The sequence below is a fragment of the Saccopteryx leptura genome, chromosome 1, assembly GCF_036850995.1.
Source record: "Saccopteryx leptura isolate mSacLep1 chromosome 1, mSacLep1_pri_phased_curated, whole genome shotgun sequence".
NCBI lineage: Eukaryota > Metazoa > Chordata > Mammalia > Chiroptera > Emballonuridae > Saccopteryx > Saccopteryx leptura.
In genome coordinates, this window is record NC_089503.1 from 9,835,007 (window position 1) to 9,855,325 (window position 20,319).

The 20,319-nt window shown below is 52.1% G+C and overlaps 1 protein-coding gene and 1 pseudogene across 5 annotated transcripts; one reads left to right on the forward strand and one right to left on the reverse strand.

Annotated features, from left to right (window-relative positions):
• The first annotated feature begins 2,789 nt into the window (after positions 1–2,789).
• On the forward strand, positions 2,790–11,954 carry SLC22A6 (solute carrier family 22 member 6). 5 transcript variants are annotated; one of them, XM_066360182.1, is made up of 10 exons: positions 2,790–3,421; positions 3,756–3,859; positions 3,999–4,243; positions 5,449–5,617; positions 6,053–6,176; positions 6,333–6,448; positions 9,316–9,530; positions 9,667–9,775; positions 11,197–11,400; positions 11,699–11,954. In XM_066360182.1, the coding sequence occupies exons 1-10, from the start codon at positions 3,053–3,055 to the stop codon at positions 11,772–11,774; spliced, it is 1,731 nt and encodes a 576-aa protein (XP_066216279.1). In that variant the 5' UTR covers positions 2,790–3,052; the 3' UTR covers positions 11,775–11,954. The 5 variants fall into 5 exon arrangements, with proteins under 5 accessions (XP_066216279.1, XP_066216275.1, XP_066216288.1 ...); XM_066360178.1 differs by having other exon boundaries at positions 11,696–11,952; XM_066360191.1 differs by having other exon boundaries at positions 4,089–4,243; positions 11,699–11,951.
• Positions 8,556–9,186, reverse strand: LOC136389653 (UBA-like domain-containing protein 2 pseudogene; annotated as a pseudogene).
• Positions 11,955–20,319: the final 8,365 nt, after the last annotated feature.

The following is a 20,319-nucleotide window of genomic DNA, read 5'->3' on the forward strand; positions in this document are numbered from 1 at the left end:
ACCAAGTTCTGGCAGGAGACTGGTCCCAGAGCGCCCAGTCTGTTTGTCCAGCTGTTCTCACATCCCCAGGCCACAAGGCTCTTATTTATATACCTTGGCCTGGACATTGTTGTCAGGCATCTGGACACCCACTGGGTCTCAGCCCAGAACCAACACTGGGGGGAGGGAGGGAGGGAGGGAGGGAGAGAGGGAGGCTCAGCTGAGTCACGTATCTCTCTGGGCCTCCCCTCGTCTCTTTGGACATATGAGGCCGGTTGATCTCTAAGACCTCTTTAGCTGGGCGGTCCATACCTCTAGAACAGCAGTAAAGAACCTGGCTTTGAAGTTAGAATAGGTTTGAATCATTCTAAGACCTCATGCATCCCAGGGCCTTGATAGACAATGAACACCCTCCTAACTTAATATACCAAAGTGTAGCTTGTATATTAACACAACGACGGCAGGGCATCTTGACCTCTTACAAGAGAAGTTGCAAATAAATCAAACTGTTTTTTCTTAACAACAAGATAGAGATTTGCGTCTGGAAGAACTGAGGAGTTCTTCTCCCCTCGTGGCTCTTTGCGTCAGCTAATTTGTACAGGGTCTGGGGTATCTCCTGTAAAACTATGGACGCCTACTCATCGCTCATGTTCAAACATATGCCAGCACACCTGATAAAGAGGGGTGGAGGGCCAGTTAATAAGAACCAGATTGCAGAGAAGGACAGCCAGAGGTCCCAACTGGAAACACACCATGAATGGTGAATGGGAGCCCAGCCCAGCAATGGAGTCAGAACATGGTGGAGGAGAATGCCGCACTGGGCACAGGAAGCTCGGCGCCCCGACGTGGTCCCTCCAGGGGAGGCCTGGAGAAAGCCACAGGATTTTGGAGCCCAGGCTAGTCTGCTGTATTTAAGCAAAACGTGGAGGAGGAGTTTTCTTCCTCACCCTGCAGACGGTTTTCCTACTTAAATGAGAGTGTGGGCAATCTTAGAAATCTTTTAGTAGGAGTCGTCTGTATGACTGGAACACTCTTAGCCAAGCAGGTATGGACTGATCACTGTACAAAATAAGTCCCAAGATATCTTTTAGGTTGGGGTTTCTCAACCTTAGCACCGTTGACATTTTGGGTTCCAACCATTTTTGGTTGTGTGGGGCTGCCCATGCCCTCTAAGATGTCCAGCAGCCTCCTGGAAATCTACCCACTAGAAGCCAGTAGCACCTCTACCCGCCGTGCTGATGACCAAAAATATCTCCAGACATTGCCCAGCGCTCCCTGGGGGCAAAATCACCCTCAGTGGAGAATCACTATTCGAAAGATAAGATGTGCTGAGGCATATTTTCTTTCTAACTTCAATGTGATAGTCTTGCCTTTTTTATCATCAATAAACCATAAGTACAACTCGTAATCAGGGAGCTATGGGGCAAGGGCTTCTTTAAGGTCTTTACCTGTATTTGTGTGTTTAACGCCCCAAGAACACGAGAGGCCAGCACTATTCTCTCACCTTGCAAACATGAGCTCTGACATACAGAGGAGTTAAACAACTTTCCCCGTTACACAGCCTTAAGAGTAAAATGAGGGTTTGGATCCAAGTAGGCTGGCTCCAGCGTCCATGCTTTATATCATAATGCATGATCCAAACAATTGGATCCTGTCCAATCACAGCCCGGCACTGCCCTGCATTGTGAGTGACCAGAAGTCAGGAGCCAAGTGTTGGAGGAAATCAAGTTACCATCTTAGCACTGTGGCTAAAAATAAAATAAGTGCAGCCCGACTTGCGGCGGTGCAGTAGATAAAACGACCTGGAACGCTGAGGTCGCCAGTTCAAAGCCCCCGGCTTGCCTGGTCGAGGCACATTCAGGACGCAACTACTACAACTTGATGCTTCCCGCTTCTGCCTACTTTTTCTCTCTCTTTCTCTCTCTCTCTCTCTCCTCCCTCTAAAATTCAATAAAAAATAAAATAAAATAGAAAATTCATGCTCATTGCAAGAAAGGGATGGGGGATTTGAATCAGGACAAGCTAGAAGGTTAAAGCTGAGACACTGGAAGAACCGCCTGACATCACGTGTGAGGTTGGCCTCAGGTCCCAACCCTTCGAAGGCAGCCTCTGGCCTCTGTCGTTTCTTCACTCGAACAAAGCTGTGGTCCTCCAAGATGTGAGCTGTTCCCAGAAGATCTAAGACCAGGGCTGCTGATTTTAGCAAATGGGAATACCGGATGCTCAGTTAAATTTGAATTTCAGATCAATAAATAATTTTTAGTATAAGTATATCCCATGTGATTTTAGGGATATATTTATGGTTTAAAATATATATATATAATATAAAAAGTATATATATATATACACACATAAATATACATACATATATGTGTGTAAATATGTATATATAAATAGTGTGTGTGTGTGTGTGTGTATGTGTATATATATACACACACACATACATACATACATGCAACCGTTCCCAAGGACAGGCTGTTTGGGTCCTGTCCACTAAAATGACAGAAGCCCCTCAAGAGGCCACCATACTTCTCAAAACCCAGTCTTCTTCCTGAAAGAAAGATAAAAATATACCACCCTGTCCCCTGCTGACCCCAGAGGCCCAGCTGAGCCCTCCCAGCCCACCCTCCCACCACCCCACCTCAGTTCACCCGCCCCTGCCCTTTACAGCCACTTGGAGAAATTCCAGACACCAGGATACTCGGAGGGTTAATTCTTGTAATACTAAGTAACACATTAACTCCTTCCCCCCAGCCCAAGGATTAAATACTGCCCATCTAGGGGTCAGGGCTATAGCAGACCCTGAGAGTTGAACACCCACCAAGTGAGAAGAGGCTGCAGGGAAAGGGAGGGACAGACCAGGAGAGAGAGAAAAGAAAGGAGGGGCACCGAACAGGCTGCTGTCCCCCCCCCCCCCAGGACCAGCTCAAATTCAGTTCTAGGAGCAACTCAGCTGCGGAGGCCACGGCAGCTCCTCTCCTCCGGCAAAGGACAGCAGGCAGACAGACACACAGACGGAGATCCCAGGACTGGGAGTCCTCAGTCCCCAACCACTCGGCTAGGCTTGGTCCCCATGGCCTTCAATGACCTCCTAAAGCAGTTGGGGGGCGTCGGCCGCTTCCAGCAGATCCAAGTCACTCTGGTGATCCTCCCCCTGCTCATGACAGCCTCCCACAACATGCTCCAGAACTTCGTCGCCGCCATCCCCACCCACCACTGCCGCCAGCCTGCCCACGCCAACCTCAGCGAGGACGGGCAGCTGGAGGCCTGGCTGCCCCGGGACGGGCAGGGGCAGCCTGCGTCCTGCCTCCGCTTCACCACCCCACAGTGGGGACCGCCCTTCCCCAACGGCACTGAGGCCAACCGCACAGCAGCGACAGAGCCCTGTACCGAGGGCTGGATCTACGACAATAGCACCTTCCCTTCCACCATCGTGACCGAGGTGAGGATGCCTGGGGCCCCTCCATGCACCATCCAGGCTGTGCCTTCCCCTCCGAGACAGGCAGACAGACAGACAGAAACATGCATGCACAGAGACTATCTGAAGTTCTCCACAGGCCGCAGAGGGAAGACAGAAAAAGGAGGTCCAGACGGGGGTCTTTAGAGAAAAGGTGGATGTGGGAGTCAAGAACAGGCTCTCAGTGCCTGGAATCAGGGAGAGGAACAACTCAGAGAAGTCAGGGGAAAGGGGGTGACAGAGCTCGGGGGGCCAGTGGGGGAGAGGGCTGCCCGCTGCTCAGGCCCCCCTCGCCTGACCCTTCCCCCTTTCCCCGCAGTGGGACCTTGTGTGTTCTTACCGGGCCTTACGCCAGCTGGCTCAGTCCTTGTACATGGCAGGGGTGCTTCTTGGAGCCATGGTATTTGGGTACCTGGCAGACAGGTCAGTCCGGGGTAGGGCCCGAGGGCCAGGCTGGGACCAGGGGCTCCTCAGCGGGGCTTAGGGCCCTAGGCGGGAGGTCAGCATTCCCAGCTAGAGGCTGCCTGAGGACCTCCAGCACCAGCCCCATGATACTTCACAGGTCCTCAGAAGACCCCCCTCCCAGGACCTCGCCCAGGGCCAGCACCCCTCCCCCTACCCAGCCGGGCCCCTGGTCCTCCCTCCTCCACAGGCTGGGCCGCAGGAAGGTGCTGATCTTGACCTGCCTGCAGCTAGCTGTGGCAGGGACCTGTGCTGCCTTCGCTCCCAACTTCCACATCTTCTGTGCCTTCCGGTTCCTCTCGGGCATGTCGGTGGCTGGCATCACCCTCAACAGTGTGACCCTGAGTGAGGAATGTGGGGAAAGGCAGGGCGGGTCCCCACCTCCTTTCCTCTCACCGCTCAGCCCACACCTGCTCTCCAGCCTCCGCTCCCTGCCCGCCGCTCCCAAGCTCTGCTTGCACTTGGCTTGCCCTTTGGATCTTCCCTTCCAGCCCACATAACAGCCTTCTGGGGGAGCCTTACACTATCCTGACCCCTCGTTTAGACATGGGCTTGCAAACTCCATTATTAGGAACAGGCAGGTCCCATAAAACTGAAGCAGGCCGGGTACCAGAGGCATCAGGGCGTGGGGAGGACTGTACCTAAAGGTATTCGAGCCCTTCCAGAGGGGCCACAGCCACTCCGCTGCTCCCGCCAGGAGGTCTCAGGACTGACAGAGATCTCCTCCCCTTTTCTTATTATTAATGTAAAATATCCCAGTTTCTTAATGTTGGCAATTCATTCTGATATTTCTGACATAGGGCAAGCCAGTACAATGTAGACCAAACACATTTACAGACTGAGCATGGCCTGTTTGAGAGCGACGTTTCCCAGACCAGAAGCCTGAGGCTGGGGAGAAGGGCAAGGCTTTACCCAAGGTCGTCCCTCAAGCCCAGAAAAGAATCTAAGTATTTGGGGTTCTCTGAACTAGAGGAATTAACCAGGACGAGCTAGAGCCAGGGCAGGACACCTGGAGAACGCAGCCCCAAAGCCTAGTCTGTCTCCAAACCCAGGAGCCCAGGAGGAACAGAGCAGGACCTCGCAGACCCCAGCAGGGCGGGGTTCCCTCTCCCAGCCCCACCCTCCGGGGGGCGAGGTGGAAGAAAGCTGCGGCTTCCTCTGAGCTGCTCCTGCCGCCGCTGAGGCGGAAGTCCGGTCCAGGCCGAGGGGAAGCAGAGGGGGGCTGCTGTCCACGGTGGACTGCATGGTCAGAGACACTCGGAAGGGAGAGGAGGCCTCAGCGTGGCCTGTAGCACAGGGAGGAGCAAAACCACAGGAGGGGGCAAGGGGACAATTCCTGGGGATTCCAACCCCCCATTCCTGCCTCCATCGAAGGTCTCCCACTCTCTCTACCATTGCACCCACCCTGGCACCCTCATGTGCTGTCGCACCCGCTGAGCTTTGGGACAGACCCAGGTTTGGAGGCAGAGAGGGCTCTCTGCCTGCTTCGCGGCCTCCACCCACCTGGCAGTCCAGGCCGTGGCCCCACTCTGCTCTAACCCTATTTCCAGATATGGAGTGGATGCCCATCCACACGCGGGCTTACTTGAGCACCATGACTGGCTACGTCTACAGCCTGGGCCAGATCGTCCTGGCCGGCCTGGCCTACGCCATGCCCCACTGGCGCCACCTGCAGCTGCTGGTCTCCGTGCCTTTTTTCGCCTTCTTCATCTACTGCTGGTGCGTGGGGCCCAGGGGGCTGGGGTGCCACAGATGCCCAGAGGGCTGCAAGCGACAAGATATTCCCCCCCCACACTCTCTGAACACTCACTCCACAGAATCGGAGAAGGTCAAAGCCAGAAGGTCAAACCCAGGCCAGTGCCTCAGTCTAACAGATGGGGAAGCGGCCGTGGGAGATTTGTCCCAACGGAGCCGGTTCTCCGGCTTTCCCCCGCTTCCCCGGCCCCCAGACTGCCTGCACCGCTCCCTTTACCCGGCACTCAAGGCCTGAGTTCCTGGTGTACACAGTGAGTGGTCCCCAAGAGATAGATTTGACAAAACCGCTGTATTCCTAGACTTAAGTAAAATCCCACTGCAAGCCCCTAGAATGCCAAACCCCTCCCCCAGCTGACTGGAACTGAAGCCACGCCCACCCCGCCCCTTCCCCGCCCCCAGCTTCATCATCGAGTCCGCCCGATGGCACTTCTCCTCCGGGAGGCTGGACCTCACCCTCAAGGTCCTGAAGAGAGTGGCCTGGATCAATGGAAAGCGGGATGAGGGGGCCAAGCTCAGTCTGGAGGTGAGACCTGCCAACACCTTCCATGACACCTCCTGAGACTCCACCCCCAACCCCTGAACCCAGGTCTCAGGACCCAGAGGCCTTCCCCGAGAAAGAGGCGAGCCTGGGAGGAGCTCGAGGAGATGCCCAGGCCCTGAGCCTTGTCCCTCCTAACAGGTCCTCCAGGCCAGCCTGCATAAGGAGCAGACCACAGGCAAAGGTCGGGCCTCGGCCATGGAACTGCTGCGCTGCCCAGCCTTGCGCCGCCTCTTCCTCTGCCTCTCCGTGCTGTGGTAGGTCCGGACAGCCGGGCCAAGGGAGACACTGCTGACTGGGAGAGAGTGCGTGCCCTGGGCAGAAAAGTGGGCGAGAGGAGAAGTCAGTGGCCTGCCATGAGGAGCAGAAATCCTCCACCAGGGGCAGTATATAAGGACCACATGATTTCCATCGTCAGTGCAACTCCAGAGTCCAAACTGGAAACCACAATCTCCATCTTCTTCTCCTTTTATCAACTCTGTTCCAATATAGAAAAACCTTATCAGGCCTGATCAAGCGGTGGCACAGTGGATAGAGCATCGAACTGGGATGAGGAGGATCCAGGTTCAAAGCCCCAAGGTCGCCGGCTTGAGCATGGGCTCACCAGCTTGAGCACGGGGTCACAGGCTTGAGCAAGGGGTCACTTGCTCTGCTGTAGCGCCCCCCCATCAAGGCACATATGAGAAAGCAATTAATGAACAACTAAGGAGACTAAGGAGCCACAACAAAGAATTGATGCTTCTCATTTCTCTCCTTTCCTGCCCATCTGTTCCTATATGTTCCTCTGTCTTTTTCTCTGTCTCTGTCACACACAAAAAGAAAGAAAGAAAGAAAGAAAGAAAGAAAGAAAGAAAGAAAGAAAGAAAGAAAGAAAGAAAGAAAGAAAGAAAGACCTCATCAGGCTCAGTGGCCCCCAGAGTCAACAAAATTACCTCACGAAGGCAGAGACTGGTCTGCCTCACAAAACATTTGGAGACTTTCCTGGCCTTGTGCCTATACTGGTTTTGGCCAGAATCACAATCATGGGCAATAAGATGCCTAAAGCTTGTCTCCGAATGTACATTTTGGTTCAGGCTGATTTCAGCCAAATGTCTTCTTTCCCCATTGCAACATTCCCCACTGCCCTTCTTTCAGCTACCCTCCCAATCCCACCGCACCAACGCCATGACTCTGAAGAGAGGTGTGGTCAAAGGGAACAAATCCACCAATGAATTCTATTTCCAATTTTGGATTTACTCTAGATTATGGGTTTGATCCGATAACCTGAGCTTCATTTTGTGGGATTTTGACATCTTAAAATGAACACCTTCCATCCCAGCACTGTGGACAGCTCCTAAAAGGACATTGCCTCTCCCAGCACCTTGACCCTAAAGACATGGCCTGGATATCCACTTATCCTCCCTCAGCCCAGTTTCAATAGATAAAATAGAGACTAAAACTATGTAAATCTTAGATGGCTTCCAAGTGAAAAGGTTTCGGTGTATTGCAGGACTACCCCAATATTTAAACTGGGTACTGATGTCTAAAGAAAATTAGCCAAGGCAGATTTCAGCTCCTAATCCAGGGTACTCAGTGCAGCTCACTCCTATTTTAGTTGTTTGTTTATTTGTTTTGAAGTTAGGAAAGTCTCTTTTTAAGTTTTTAAATTAGCATTTCCCCTGAGGGGAAAGAACTGATTTGGGAACTAAGCCGAAGACAAGCTCTCTCCACTCGGCCATTCCTCAGCCAGGACACGGAGAGAGGCAAGCCCCGAGCGAGCGAGCGAGCCACAGACTGGACCTCTGCCCCTTGCTGGCTCTTTAGTCCCAGCCACCAACAGGGAAGGGTGGGGGGTGTCTTGTGATGGCAAAGAGGCTGCCACACCTTTGGCCACCAGCACCTCTAGGAACTCTCCTGCAGCCATTACTACTTGGAGTGGTGGTGACCTTCTCCTTCTCCCCGTTCCAGAAGGCATGATGTCTAAACGGAAGCAGCTGGCAGACACCTCCTGCCTGCAACACTGCGCCACTTGGCTTTGTAGCACCTGCCCGGGGACTGGAGCCCAGGAGGGGGTGCTGACCACAGGGGAAGGTCTTCTGCTCCTTCCCTCTGACCCCAGTGCCTCAGGCCGGCCAGCCTCATTCCCATACATTTGTTATATTTATAGTTATAAATATACCTGAAGAGAAACTCCTGAAGGACCCAAGTGACTCAGGAAGTTTACTATCTCCCCACCCCACCCCACCACAAATTCCTTTATAAACTCTTCCCGGGCTATTTCCAGGGAACCTCCCCCCACCCCAAGCCCCCCAACCCCAGCCTTCCTGCATCCTCACCACCCCAGGCCTGTCCCCAGCTTCAGCCAGCGCAGGGCAGCGTCCAGTCTCACGTCTGGCTATCCACCGAAGCCACGGCTTTCTGCTGGTGCCGCCCCCTGCTGGGCTCTGATGGGCACGTGGGCTGTGGGTGGTGGAAGTGGAGGGAGCTGTAGGGCGTTGGGAAGGAGGGTGGGATCCAGGTGGCCTGGTGGCTGGGTGGGAACGAGGCCCAGAAGGAGCTGAAGTTTGCAGGGTGGGGAGCAGGCCACGGCAGGCATGGGGCTGTCGCTGCTGCACAGCCCTCGGAGGTGAGAAGCTGGGACAACATGGCCAGGGCGTGGGGGAAGCTGGGCGGCGTGGCTGGAGTGTTGTTGGGGGAGCACGTCATCTAGTGGTGGTGATGGCTGTGGGGAGCGTTGGTCTCTTGGGAAAACGTACTCAGGGCAGCCTGCAACTGCCGGTGGGCTCTTGTAGCAGCTGCGTCGCCTGGTCAGCTGCACAGCCCATGCCAGCACCAACCGGCTGATCATGACCTGGCGCCGCAGCTCATCCGTGGTCACTCATTTGGCTGTGGCTTCAGCTTGCGCTCACCGTCCGGCCAGCCACCCCGCCGCCCACTGGGCTAGTGTTGTGGTCTGGTCCCCGCTGCTGCCAATGCACAAACAGCAGTGGGGCGGGGCTGCGTCCCAACTTTTCATCGCCGCTGATTGGCCCGCGCCTCTGGGCCAACTCCCTACCTTCGGTTCGAATCCTCCCCCTACTTTGAAGGAGCACTCCACTCTCAAACCTTCCTAACAGACTCCATGCCCCTCCTCCCTCCCCACTAGGTTCGCCACTAGCTTTGCCTACTACGGGGTGGCCATGGACCTGCAAGGCTTTGGGGTTAGCATCTACCTAATCCAGATCATCTTCGGAGCTGTGGACCTGCCTGCCAAGCTTGTGGGCTTCCTCATCACCAACTTCGTGGGCCGCCGGCCTGCCCAGATGGCCTCCTTGCTCCTGGCTGGCATCTGCATCCTGATCAATGGGGTCGTCCCCAAGGGTGAGCACTCACAAGCATGTTGGTCCTGCATCCTTGGCCTTAGCCTCAGGCGTGACTCAACATCCCACGAGGGAGGGGCCCCCACTCTCCCAGCCCCCACTCCCAAGATCCTGCGACACCCCTCCTTTCTCTCTAGTTCAGACCACAGTCCGAACCTTCCTCGCCGTGCTGGGGAAGGGCTGCCTGGCTGCCTCCTTCAACGGCATGTTACTGTACACTGGGGAGCTGTACCCCACCGTGATACGGTGAGTGGGAGCCTAGCGGAGGTCCTGGCGGCGAGCATGCCTCCACACACGGGCCAGACCCCAGAGCACGGTCCGGTGCGCACAGCCCAAAGCCCCTTCCCGGCGCCCGCCGCCCGGCAGTATTAAATGCATAGCAGCCACTCGACACACACTCGGTGGCTACCTGGCTAACACAAGTGTGACTACCCACTAGGGCCTTACCTGACCCTAGAAGATCTCAGAAGGTGGCCCAACTGAGACAGGGTAGGAAGCCAAGAAGACACATCTCAGAGGCAATGAACTGAAGTCCCTCCTTGATCTTCAAGGTGCACGTTAGAATCTGACACCAAATCTAAATTCTGTCTCTAAACCAAGCGGTATGTCTGAAACCAAAGACCGCTGGCGTGAAGGTACTTTCCCTCACAGGAGCCACACTCAGCAGGGTGGGAACCGACGGTCCGGCAGCTCTAGGGATAAACACAGCACTGCTTCTCCCAGTGTCAAGGTTCAGTGGAAAGAGGCTTTTTGAATTAAGAAATAAGAAACAGGTGTCTCTGTTAAGAATGGGATGTAAAATTCGCATGAGATGTCAGAGAAATGTTAAGCTTCCCAAAGCCACTTGGCATGAGAACCCAGAGGAGTCATGGTTCCTATACTGAGCCCTCATGGGATTTAAGAAGAAAGACTAATGATACAAGCCACTTACTATGTGCCAGGCACTGTCTTAAACTTTTTACAAATACCAACTCATTTAATCCTCATAACAAGACTACCAGGTAGATATTATAATGATTTCTACTTTACAAATAAAACACAGAAGCCACAGAGAATTTAAGTGATTTGCCCAAGGCCACACAGCTTGTGAATCCAAGCAGTTTGTCTCCTGAGACAATATTTTTAACCTCTACTCTCACAGAGCATGTTCTTAACCTATTCTTCACTTGTATGTTCCGGACCCTTCCCCTGCGACACTAATCTAATAGAACTGTCTGTATGAGGCTGGGGCCACCGCAACTCAAAAATCCCCCAGGTGATTTGAGAGTGATTGGCCCGACTCAGCTCTGATTTGACTGCAAAGAAAACTTAGTCCCAGAAAGGAAAAGGGACTTGCCCAAGGTCGTGCAGCAAGTTAAGGGCAGAGGGATCTGGCCAGAGAATCAGGCAAAATCAATTTCCTGATTCTCTGGCCAAACACCTTGTTTTCCTCTTCTTCTTCTCCTCCTCCTCCTCCTCCTCCTTCTTCTTCTATTTCCTCTTCTTCCTCTTTTTCTTCTTCCTCTTCTTCTTCTTTTTCTTTTTCTTCTTCTTCTTCTAATCTCTAAATCAAATTGGTTTGCTAATCAAATGGGGAACAGAGGAGTGTGCTCAGGTTCATAATTGCCCACGCACCTCAGCAATTATGCCAGAAGTCAAACCGGAGCCTACCCCTGTGGGCCCTGCAGGCAGACGGGCCTGGGAATGGGCAGCACCATGGCCCGAGTGGGCAGCATCATAAGCCCACTGGTGAGCATGACCGCTGAGCTCCACCCCTCCGTGCCTTTCTTTATCTTCGGCATTGTCGCCATGGCTGCCAGCATTGTCACTCTCCTCCTGCCGGAGACCCTGGGCCGTCCACTGCCAGACACAGTGCAGGACATGGAAAACAGGTAGGACCCGACCCAGAGAGGAGCAGGGACTTACCCCAGGTCACACATCCAGGCCAGGGTGGCATTGAGACTCAAACCCAGGCCTCTTTTTCCAAGCCAGGGATCTTTATCTCCATGTCCCCAATGTACTCCACCTCCTAGAGTCGTTCCTGGGGCTCCAAGCCCCAGGGAGGGGTGGGTGTGTGAGGCAGAGAGTTGGTAGCTGGGCCCAGCTAAGTGGAGAAGCCCGGGAACACCCAGCGCCCAGCCCTGGCCTGCAAGCTGCATACCTAGGGCACCGCATTCTGCCCCCCAGGAGGGGAAGGAAACTGCAGGAAGAGCAGCAGAAACAGATGGTCCCGCTCCAGTCCTCGGCACAGAAGAGAATAGACTGAGCGCTGAGAACCAGCTTTACGGAGCCCGAAAGAGAGCAAGGGCCCTGGGCCACCCACGCCAGGAGGGAGAAGAGGCAGCCCAAGTGATGGCTATGGCACAGGGAAGCCATATGGCTTCAGGGCCCCCCCTTTGAATAGATTCTACCAAGACCACGTCATTAAAAGGTTTGTCTGTGTGCAATCTCTCTCTTCGTCTGTCTTGTCTCAAAGTCACAGTCACTTCACATCGGCCAGCTACCAGCCCAAAAGGAATTAAAACCCAGTCCTTGCCCTCAACACCCACAACTTGACAAACCAGCCCAGACCTCGACCCTCTCCCCTGTCCTACCTTCTTCCCTCCCCCCTTCTCTAACTTATTCAAATACTTCTGCAAGGTTTAAATACCTTAGGCCAGGCCCTGGCCGGTTGGCTCAGCGGTAGAGCGTCGGCCTGGCGTGCGGAGGACCCGGGTTCGATTCCCGGCCAGGGCACACAGGAGAAGCGCCCATTTGCTTCTCCACCCCTCCGCCGCACTTTCCTCTCTGTCTCTCTCTTCCCCTCCCGCAGCCGAGGCTCCATTGGAGCAAAGATGGCCCGGGCGCTGGGGATGGCTCTGTGGCCTCTGCCTCAGGCACTAGAGTGGCTCTGGTCGCAACATGGCGACCCCCAGGATGGGCAGAGCATCGCCCCCTGGTGGGCAGAGCGTCGCCCCATGGTGGGCGTGCCGGGTGGATCCCGGGCGGGCGCATGCGGGAGTCTGTCTGACTGTCTCTCCCCGTTTCCAGCTTCAGAAAAATGAAAAAAATAAAAATAAAAATACCTTAGGCCAGTGGTCCCCAACCTTTTTTGGGCCACGGACCGGTTTAATGTCAGAAAATATTTTCACGGACGGGCCTTTAGGGTGGGACGGATAAATGCACAAAATAAAATTATGTGAATGGCGTAAAAACTGTGGTATTTTTAAATATAATTGTCGAACTTACAAGACAAGCGTCAAGAGTGAGTCTTAGACGGATGTAACAGAGGGAATCTGGTCATTTTTTAAAAATAAAACATCGTTCAGACTTAAATATAAATAAAACGAAAATAATGTAAGTTATTTATTCTTTCTCTGCAGACCAGTACCAAATGGCCCACAGAACGGTACCAGTCCGCAGCTGGGGGGTTGGGGACCACTGCCTTAAGCCTCTCTCCTTAGTTGGACTGGAAATTGAAGAGACTAAAATGAAGGCAGCCAATCAGAGGCTTTGTTTCAGGCTCCTCCCCCTCTGTGAGAGCAGATGGGAACCTCTAGCAGCAGGACTACGGGGCGGGGCGCTGGGATGTCAGGATGCTGGGCCCTGCTCTTCTAGATTCCAGCAGAATCGGGACGCAAACCCAGTTTGACACTTCCAGCTCTGCGACTGGAGAGACTCAGCCTCTAGCTACCCTAATGCTTCCGCCTCACTTCCCGGCCTGTCTTTGCAGCTCCGCCTCCTGGGGCCTGGCTGGTGGAGGGGCAAGGGAAGGGACCGGCGAAGGTAGCACTCAGCCCGAGAGAGCCAGCACTGAGTGCTAATTTGGTGCCAGGAGCTGTCCTAAACTTTGCGTGTATTATCTCATTTAAGCTCCCCAGTAACTTTTTAGAAATAGGTGTTATTATTAGCCCCCTCCCTCATTTTAAAGATAAGAAAATCAAGGCAGAGTGGTTAAGGTACTTGCCTAAGTTCACACAGCTAGAAAATTGTGGAGTCCGGAGTAGAATGCAGACAATCTGGTCACAGTGTGCACCTGGCCCCTCTGCTGCCAGCGGCTGTGGGGCCGGAGACTTTGGCCGCTTCCACTCCTGAGATCTGGCCTCTCCTCCCTCCTGGACTGAAAAGAGACAAGCTCTGGGGAGGGAAGCACGGGGAGTGGGTTGTAGAGAGAATGTTATAAGGGGGCCAGGCTCTGGGATTGGGCAGAGGCACTGCGGTGCTCGCGGTTAGGGGGCGAAATGGCGGCACTGCAGTGTGGGCTCTTCACAGTCTTTCCCCACTCCCTCTGACTCGGTGTCATTGAGAAAAAGGGAATTTGGTTTAGGCTTCATGCTCACACGAACTGGGGCCTTCTTTCCTGACCTTAGCACTGTCTCTTCTTCTCCAAGGAGAGGTCGCCCTCTGCGGCCCAGTGGGGAGACTGAACCTGACCAACACGGGGGCATCGTGCGTGTCCCTCCTTCACAGAAAGGTAGTTTCTTCCACCCAGTTCAACTTGACCTGCTCTGTAGATCCTCCTGAACTAACCATTAACCCAATGAGTCTTCATAATTGCATGTCTTACTCTCAAGACACAGTTTAACTTGATTCCTTAAAAGAAGTTATAGAAACTACTATTGAACATATAAATAGCCTGGCCTGCGGTGGTGCAGTGGATAGAGCTTCGACCTGGAACTCTGAGGTCGCCGGTTCTAACCCCTGGACTTGCCCAGTCAAGGCACATACGGCAAGCAACGAACAACTAAAGTGAAGCAACTATGAGTTGACACTTCTCACTTCCCCATTCTCTCCCCTCTCTGTAAAATCACTAAATAAAATTTTTAAAGAAAATATAAACAAATAATGATAAAAACTCTTCCTGGCCATCAGGAGGCCCAGGGCCACAGCCGACGTAGGAACTGATGAGTGAAAGAGACAAGGGCAGTCCTTCACCTCCCCCTGCACCACGAGACAGGCACAGCCTGGGAGCAGCAGGCTCAGCTCGTGTTCCTGCAAGGTCCTGCTCCCTGGCCTGCAGCGCCCTGCTGCAGCAGTTGAGAGGGTCTCAGCTGCCTCCAGCACATCCAGGTAAGCTTGCTGCTCTTCCCCCCGCTCCTGCTGTCCTCACATGACGCCCTGCAGAACTTCACCACTGCCATCCCCGCCCACCACTGCGACCAGCCTGCCAACGCCAACCTCAGCAAGAACAAGGAGCCCCAGGACAGGCAGGAGCGGCCGGCCGGAGTCCTACCTCCGCTTCGCCCCCCCCCAATGAGGTCCTCCCTTCCCCAGCGTCACAGAGGCCAACCGCAGGGAGGCCACAGAGCTCGGCACCGATGGCTGGATCTATAACAGCAGCCTCTTCCCTTCCACCACCATGACCGAGGTGAGGATGCCTGGGCCTCCTGCCCCTCCCCTTCCCACGCCTGCATCCCCATCTTACCTCCCAAGCACGGGCTGGACCGGGTGACCCTGGCCTGAGTTTGTCTGAATGTGGGAAGACCCTGGAGCTATAAAGAGTTTTGACCAAAACATAAGAGAGCCGTGGTTGGAGTTGGGGATTTCCTGGCAGAAAACACGTGGCGGTCCTTGCGGAACCCTGCTCTCTGTCTTTTCGCTCTTGCCAGGGAGAGACACTGGTGCAGTATTTACCTGTGGTTACCCTGAGCTAGGGCAGCTGGGAGGGGCACAGAGGAGGGGAGAGAGGAGGCACCCGGGTGGCTCGTGGTCCCTGGGGCATTCCTAGGCAAGGGATTCTGGGCTCAGAGTCCTAGAGACAAAAACCGTTTCCTGACTTCATCTAGAAATAGCTCTCAGCAGCTGGGTCCAGGCGACGGCAAGCAGCCAAGTGGAAAAAATGGGAAGAGAACAGGGTTATGGGGGGTCCATTCATCCCTAGTGATTTAACACTGCTTCCCCCAAACACACACACACCCATTTGTAGAGTCACCCTGGCCTGCCGAGTGGTTCATCCAGCTGGGTCCTGCACTTTGTAGCTGTCATAGCCACCGTGTTCTTATCATCTATTCTAGTCAATGGTCTTTTGGTGGCGAGAAAGAGAAGCTCTCTCAAATCAGCTCATGGGAACGGGGGTATTACTGCAAAGATACAGAGATTTCAGGGAATCCAAGGACAAGAAATGAAGTGTGTCCAGGCCTCATAGAAACTAGAACCAGAAACTGGAACACGAGAGGCATCTCTATACACTCACTCTGTTCCTGTCTCCTCTCAGCCCAGTTCATCTGTGTGCTCACCCTGCCAGAGGACCACCAACCCCAGTGGTGATCCAGTACCTCTCACAGTTAGGGCCCACCAGCAACCAGACTGTTTCTGTATATCCTACATCAAATTCTTAGAAAAGTCTCTGATTGGCCCAGCACAACATACTGATGAGTCCATCCCCTCTCGCAATTGGCTCAGATGCCCGCTCTTCATCCATTCATCATGCCAAGGGGCAGGATAGTGGGATCGCGTGGCTGCTGGCCTATCCGTCAGGGCTGCACAGGGAAGAGGCCCTGAGTAGGGCTTGTGGTCCCCAAACTTGTCTGATGCAGCATCTGTCTAAAATTTATCAAAATCAAGCCATACTCCCACCAGAGAGACCCAAGACAGAAGCAGAAGGTGACCAAGTCTGACTGGCCTTTCCCCCTGTGAGGCATGCAGGACTCCACGCCGTCCCCTCCGTGCCCAGTGAGAGGGACTTTCTTCGTCACCTTCCAGCCTCAACCCAAGCCCACTCACCTTAGTGTGGATGTCTCAGCCCTTCCGGATCTGCTTCCCCTTTTCCCTTCTTAAAACTTTACACTTGGCTTTCCAAGGTCAACAATATTCCAGGAACTATCAACCTAGCTATTGCTCTTCCATTTAAACAACAGGCAGTTTGATCCAAAAGCTCAGATTTCTTGCCATCTAAGAGCAAAGAATCCGGGTAAGCGAACACCTTCGATTTCCTTCTAAATAAAGACTTGGTAGTAATCTCATAATTCTTGGTTTCAGTGACTAAGAAGGCCAGATGCAGTTATTCCGTTCTCTGAGATGTATAGAGATGCCAGAAATAATCCATTCCTCTTCCTATAGGCACGGTGGATGGGACCTACCCACCACCACACACAGGCACGGGACACCAGCAATGCCAAAGCCTTTGGCTGTGCCAGAAAACATTTCATTAGGATAATAAACAGCTTACATGCCTAACCCAAAGTGAAGCTGGGCCCTCTGAGTTGTGAAACAAATGAAAACAGCTCACACAAGTTAACAGGGGCTGCATAAGCAAAAAACTTGATGGCAATGAAGACACTGTCCCCAGGCCACATGGCTGTATCTGGTAAGCACAACAGCACAGGTCACCTGAAAAAGTCCCAGCTTGCCCCTTGGAAGGAAGATGGCCCAACATCCCATAGGGATATTTCAGCACTCTGAATGCAAAGCAAAAAATAAATAAATATAAGAAGAAAAAGAGGCTGGCTAGGGTTATAATAAAAACCCTGCCTGAGCTTTTCTCCTCGTTTTCTTCTGAATTAAAATATCCTGAGCAATAACTAGCAGCTTCCATCTGCACTACATTAGTCAGGACTCTTATTGGCAAGTGACTGTAATTCAAGTTGAGCTAATTTGAGCATAAAAAGAGTGTATAAAGTCTCCCGTATTCAAACTACAAGACGGGCAGAGGGGGTGGCAATGCCTCCAGGGAAAGTGGGAACCAGGGCCATGGATGTCATCAGGACCCTTGCTGGGTCTCAATTCTGCTTTTCTGCTTTTCTTCGCATCCTGGGCATGTCTACTGCACACATGACCCTTCACAAGGAGGCCACCAACCATTCTGGGCTCACTCTTCATCACTTCCTCCCCAGAGAGAAAGAAGGTTCCTGCCCCCAGCTCCAAACTTGAAAACTTCTAGGAAAGACTGATCAATTGGCTTGGGTCATGTGCCTACCCTTTGGTCCAGTGACGTGACGGCAGGGCAGGAAGGACAGGGGTTATTATGAATGACCCCGCCTGAGTCCCCTCTTCCTTCCTGTTCTGCCGAAGAGTGGAGCTACCATTTCACCTCTGTGCTCTCTGGCCCAGCTGCCATTCGTTTCCTCTCTTTCTCCTGCTCTCTCCCCTGTGGGCGGTCTCCTGGCATCTGCTGTGTATCATAGCCTTTATCAAGTTAGCCGTGCAGGGCTGTCTTAGGCAGCGGTTCTCCTGGTCTCCCTCAAATCCTATTCCTAGACTCTGGTTCCTGTTAGAGATAAAAGTTCTCTATATAAGATTCTCTGTAATACAAGAGGCCCAGGAGCACACAGAAATATTTGGTCCTCAATGGGCCCTGGCTGGATAGCTTGATTGGTTAGAACATCAACCTGAAGCACAGAGGTTGCCGGTTCAATCCCCGGCCAGGGCACATACAGGAACAGATCAGTGTTCTCTCTCTCTCTCTCTCTCTCTCTCTCTCTCTCTCTCTCCCTCCTTCCCTCCCTCCCTCCCTTCCTGTCTCTCTAAAATAAAGGAAGGAAAGGTGGGAGGGACGGAGGGACGGAGGGAAAGAGGGAGGGACAGAGGGAAGGAGGGAAAAGAATATTTGATCCCAGGGATTTTTTGAAGGGAACACAGCCAGTGGTCTAAGCTTCATGCAACCTTTGCTTTTGCAGATGACAGCACCTTGAATAGACCACAGGCAGAGAGCCTCTGAGCATTCTATATTCACTGATCCATTTCTCATCCGGGCTACACACAGATTTCATCACGAGACTGCATGGATTTGGTTCTCTTTGCCCTTCTCTGACTTCTTACCTCTTTCCCACACCTTCTCATTTCTTATTCTTCCATTCCTCCTTTCCCGTCTACAAAAACCTTAAACCCCTCACCACCGTCTTTCCCACCTACTTCTCCACAGCCACACTCCATTCACATATTTTCATCAAAGTACTGTTAACATTAATTTTCATTCTGACACAGCCCAGAATCATTTTTTTTAATTTTTATTTTATTTATTTCAGCTAGAGAGTAAAGCAGAGGGAGAGGAACATCAATCTGCTCCTGTCTGTGCCCTGACCAGGGACCAAACTGGCAACCTCTGTGCTTCAGGACAACGCTCTAGTCCAGGGGTCCCCAAACATTTTACACAGGGGGCCAGTTCACTGTCCCTCAGACCGTTGGAGGACCGGACTATAAAAAAAAAACTATGAACAAATCCCTATGCACACTGCACATATCTTATTTTAAAGTAAAAAAACAAAATGGGAACAATACAATATTTAAAATAAAGAACAAGTAAATTTAAATCAACAAACTGACCAGTATTTCAATGGGAACTATGCTCCTCTCACTGACCACCAATGAAAGAGGTGCCCCTTCCGGAAGTGCGGCGGGGCCGGATAAATGGCCTCAGGGGGCCGCATGCGGCCCGCGGGCCGTAGTTTGGGGACCCCTGCTCTAGTCAACCGAACTATCTGGCCAGGGCCCAGAATCATTTTTAAATGAAAGCTATATTACACAGTACAAAGAATTATGGAATGGCTATTTGAACAAAACAGCAATAAAGTCCATTACTCCTTGAGGGGGGGGGGGGGGTGTTCAAATGCAACATCCCAAATTTTACATCATGTTGAGTGTTCATCATGTGCATCCACAGAGTAAAAGTCTTACGTTAATAAGTTTATTCAAAAATAAGAATTTCTTTCTGACCAAATCAAGATTATCAAGTAACTACACTTGAAAAGTGAAACCATTTGGATGTATATTAACACATCTTAGGGGAAAGCCCCTAATTGTCTTGGTCATTCCAGCCCCTTTTTCTCTTTTTTTTTTTTTTTTTGGTTTCTTTATGTTTGACCAAAAAAAAATGACAGTTTAAGAATCTACTCAAAAGTACACAAAAATTAGCTCTTAATTGTGAAGGAAATGCCACGTCCATTTATTATTTCACTTAATCTGAACAGCCGTGCATCAGCCCCGTGATTTTCCTGCAGGCTGTGGAGCTATGTTACTCTATCTCGAGAGAAAGTACTTTCAAAACGAGAGGGTTGATTTCTTTCTTCTATTAATTAAAAGGAGCAATGCAATGTAAACTATCAGTTGTATTGCCCAATTTCTGTTTATTTCCAAGTTGCAAATAACCACAACCCTCTCAAATTTGCTTACGGACAGTTAATGGAAGGATGGAAGGGTATTTCACAGGATTCATGGTCAAGAGCTTAGGGCAGCCCTAGGTGGGGGTGGGACCAAGTAGCTGAAGGGAACTGAGACGGATGGACTCTCCATCTTGACTTCCCTAGTGCTGACCGAGCTCTCCCCCCGACTTCTCTCTGACTAGATTACTTCCTCCTCTTCCTCCTCCTCCTCCTCCATTCTTTTTCTTTCACATTTCTCCTTCTCTGTCTATCTCTAACTCTTTCCCTCATGTTTTCTTAACTCCACTTCTATATTGTTCCAAATCTTAGCCATCCCATCCCAACTTTAGGTGTCTTGACAGATCTTGCTTCCCTGAGACACATTTCCAAATTTATAATTAAAAACAGTTTCTGAGCAGCTAAACCCAGCTCCAGGGCCAGATTTCCTCAGGTGTGGCCTGGGAGAGACCGGCTCAGCAGTCCTGAAAGAGGGTGAGGGGTTAGTGTTCGGAGAACAAGTTGTCTAAGCAGTCACTATGAAAGGCACCTTTTATATGTTTTGAAATTACTATATGTTGAACTTTCATAATAATTCATTACCTTTTTTAAGAAGTGAATATTTTTAATAACTACAGTCACACTGACCCTGGCCAGTTGGCTCAGCGATAGAGCCTCGGCCCAGCGTTTGGAAGTCCCAGGTTCGATTCCCAGCCAGGGCACACAGGAGAAGCACCAATTTGCTTCTCTACCCTTCCC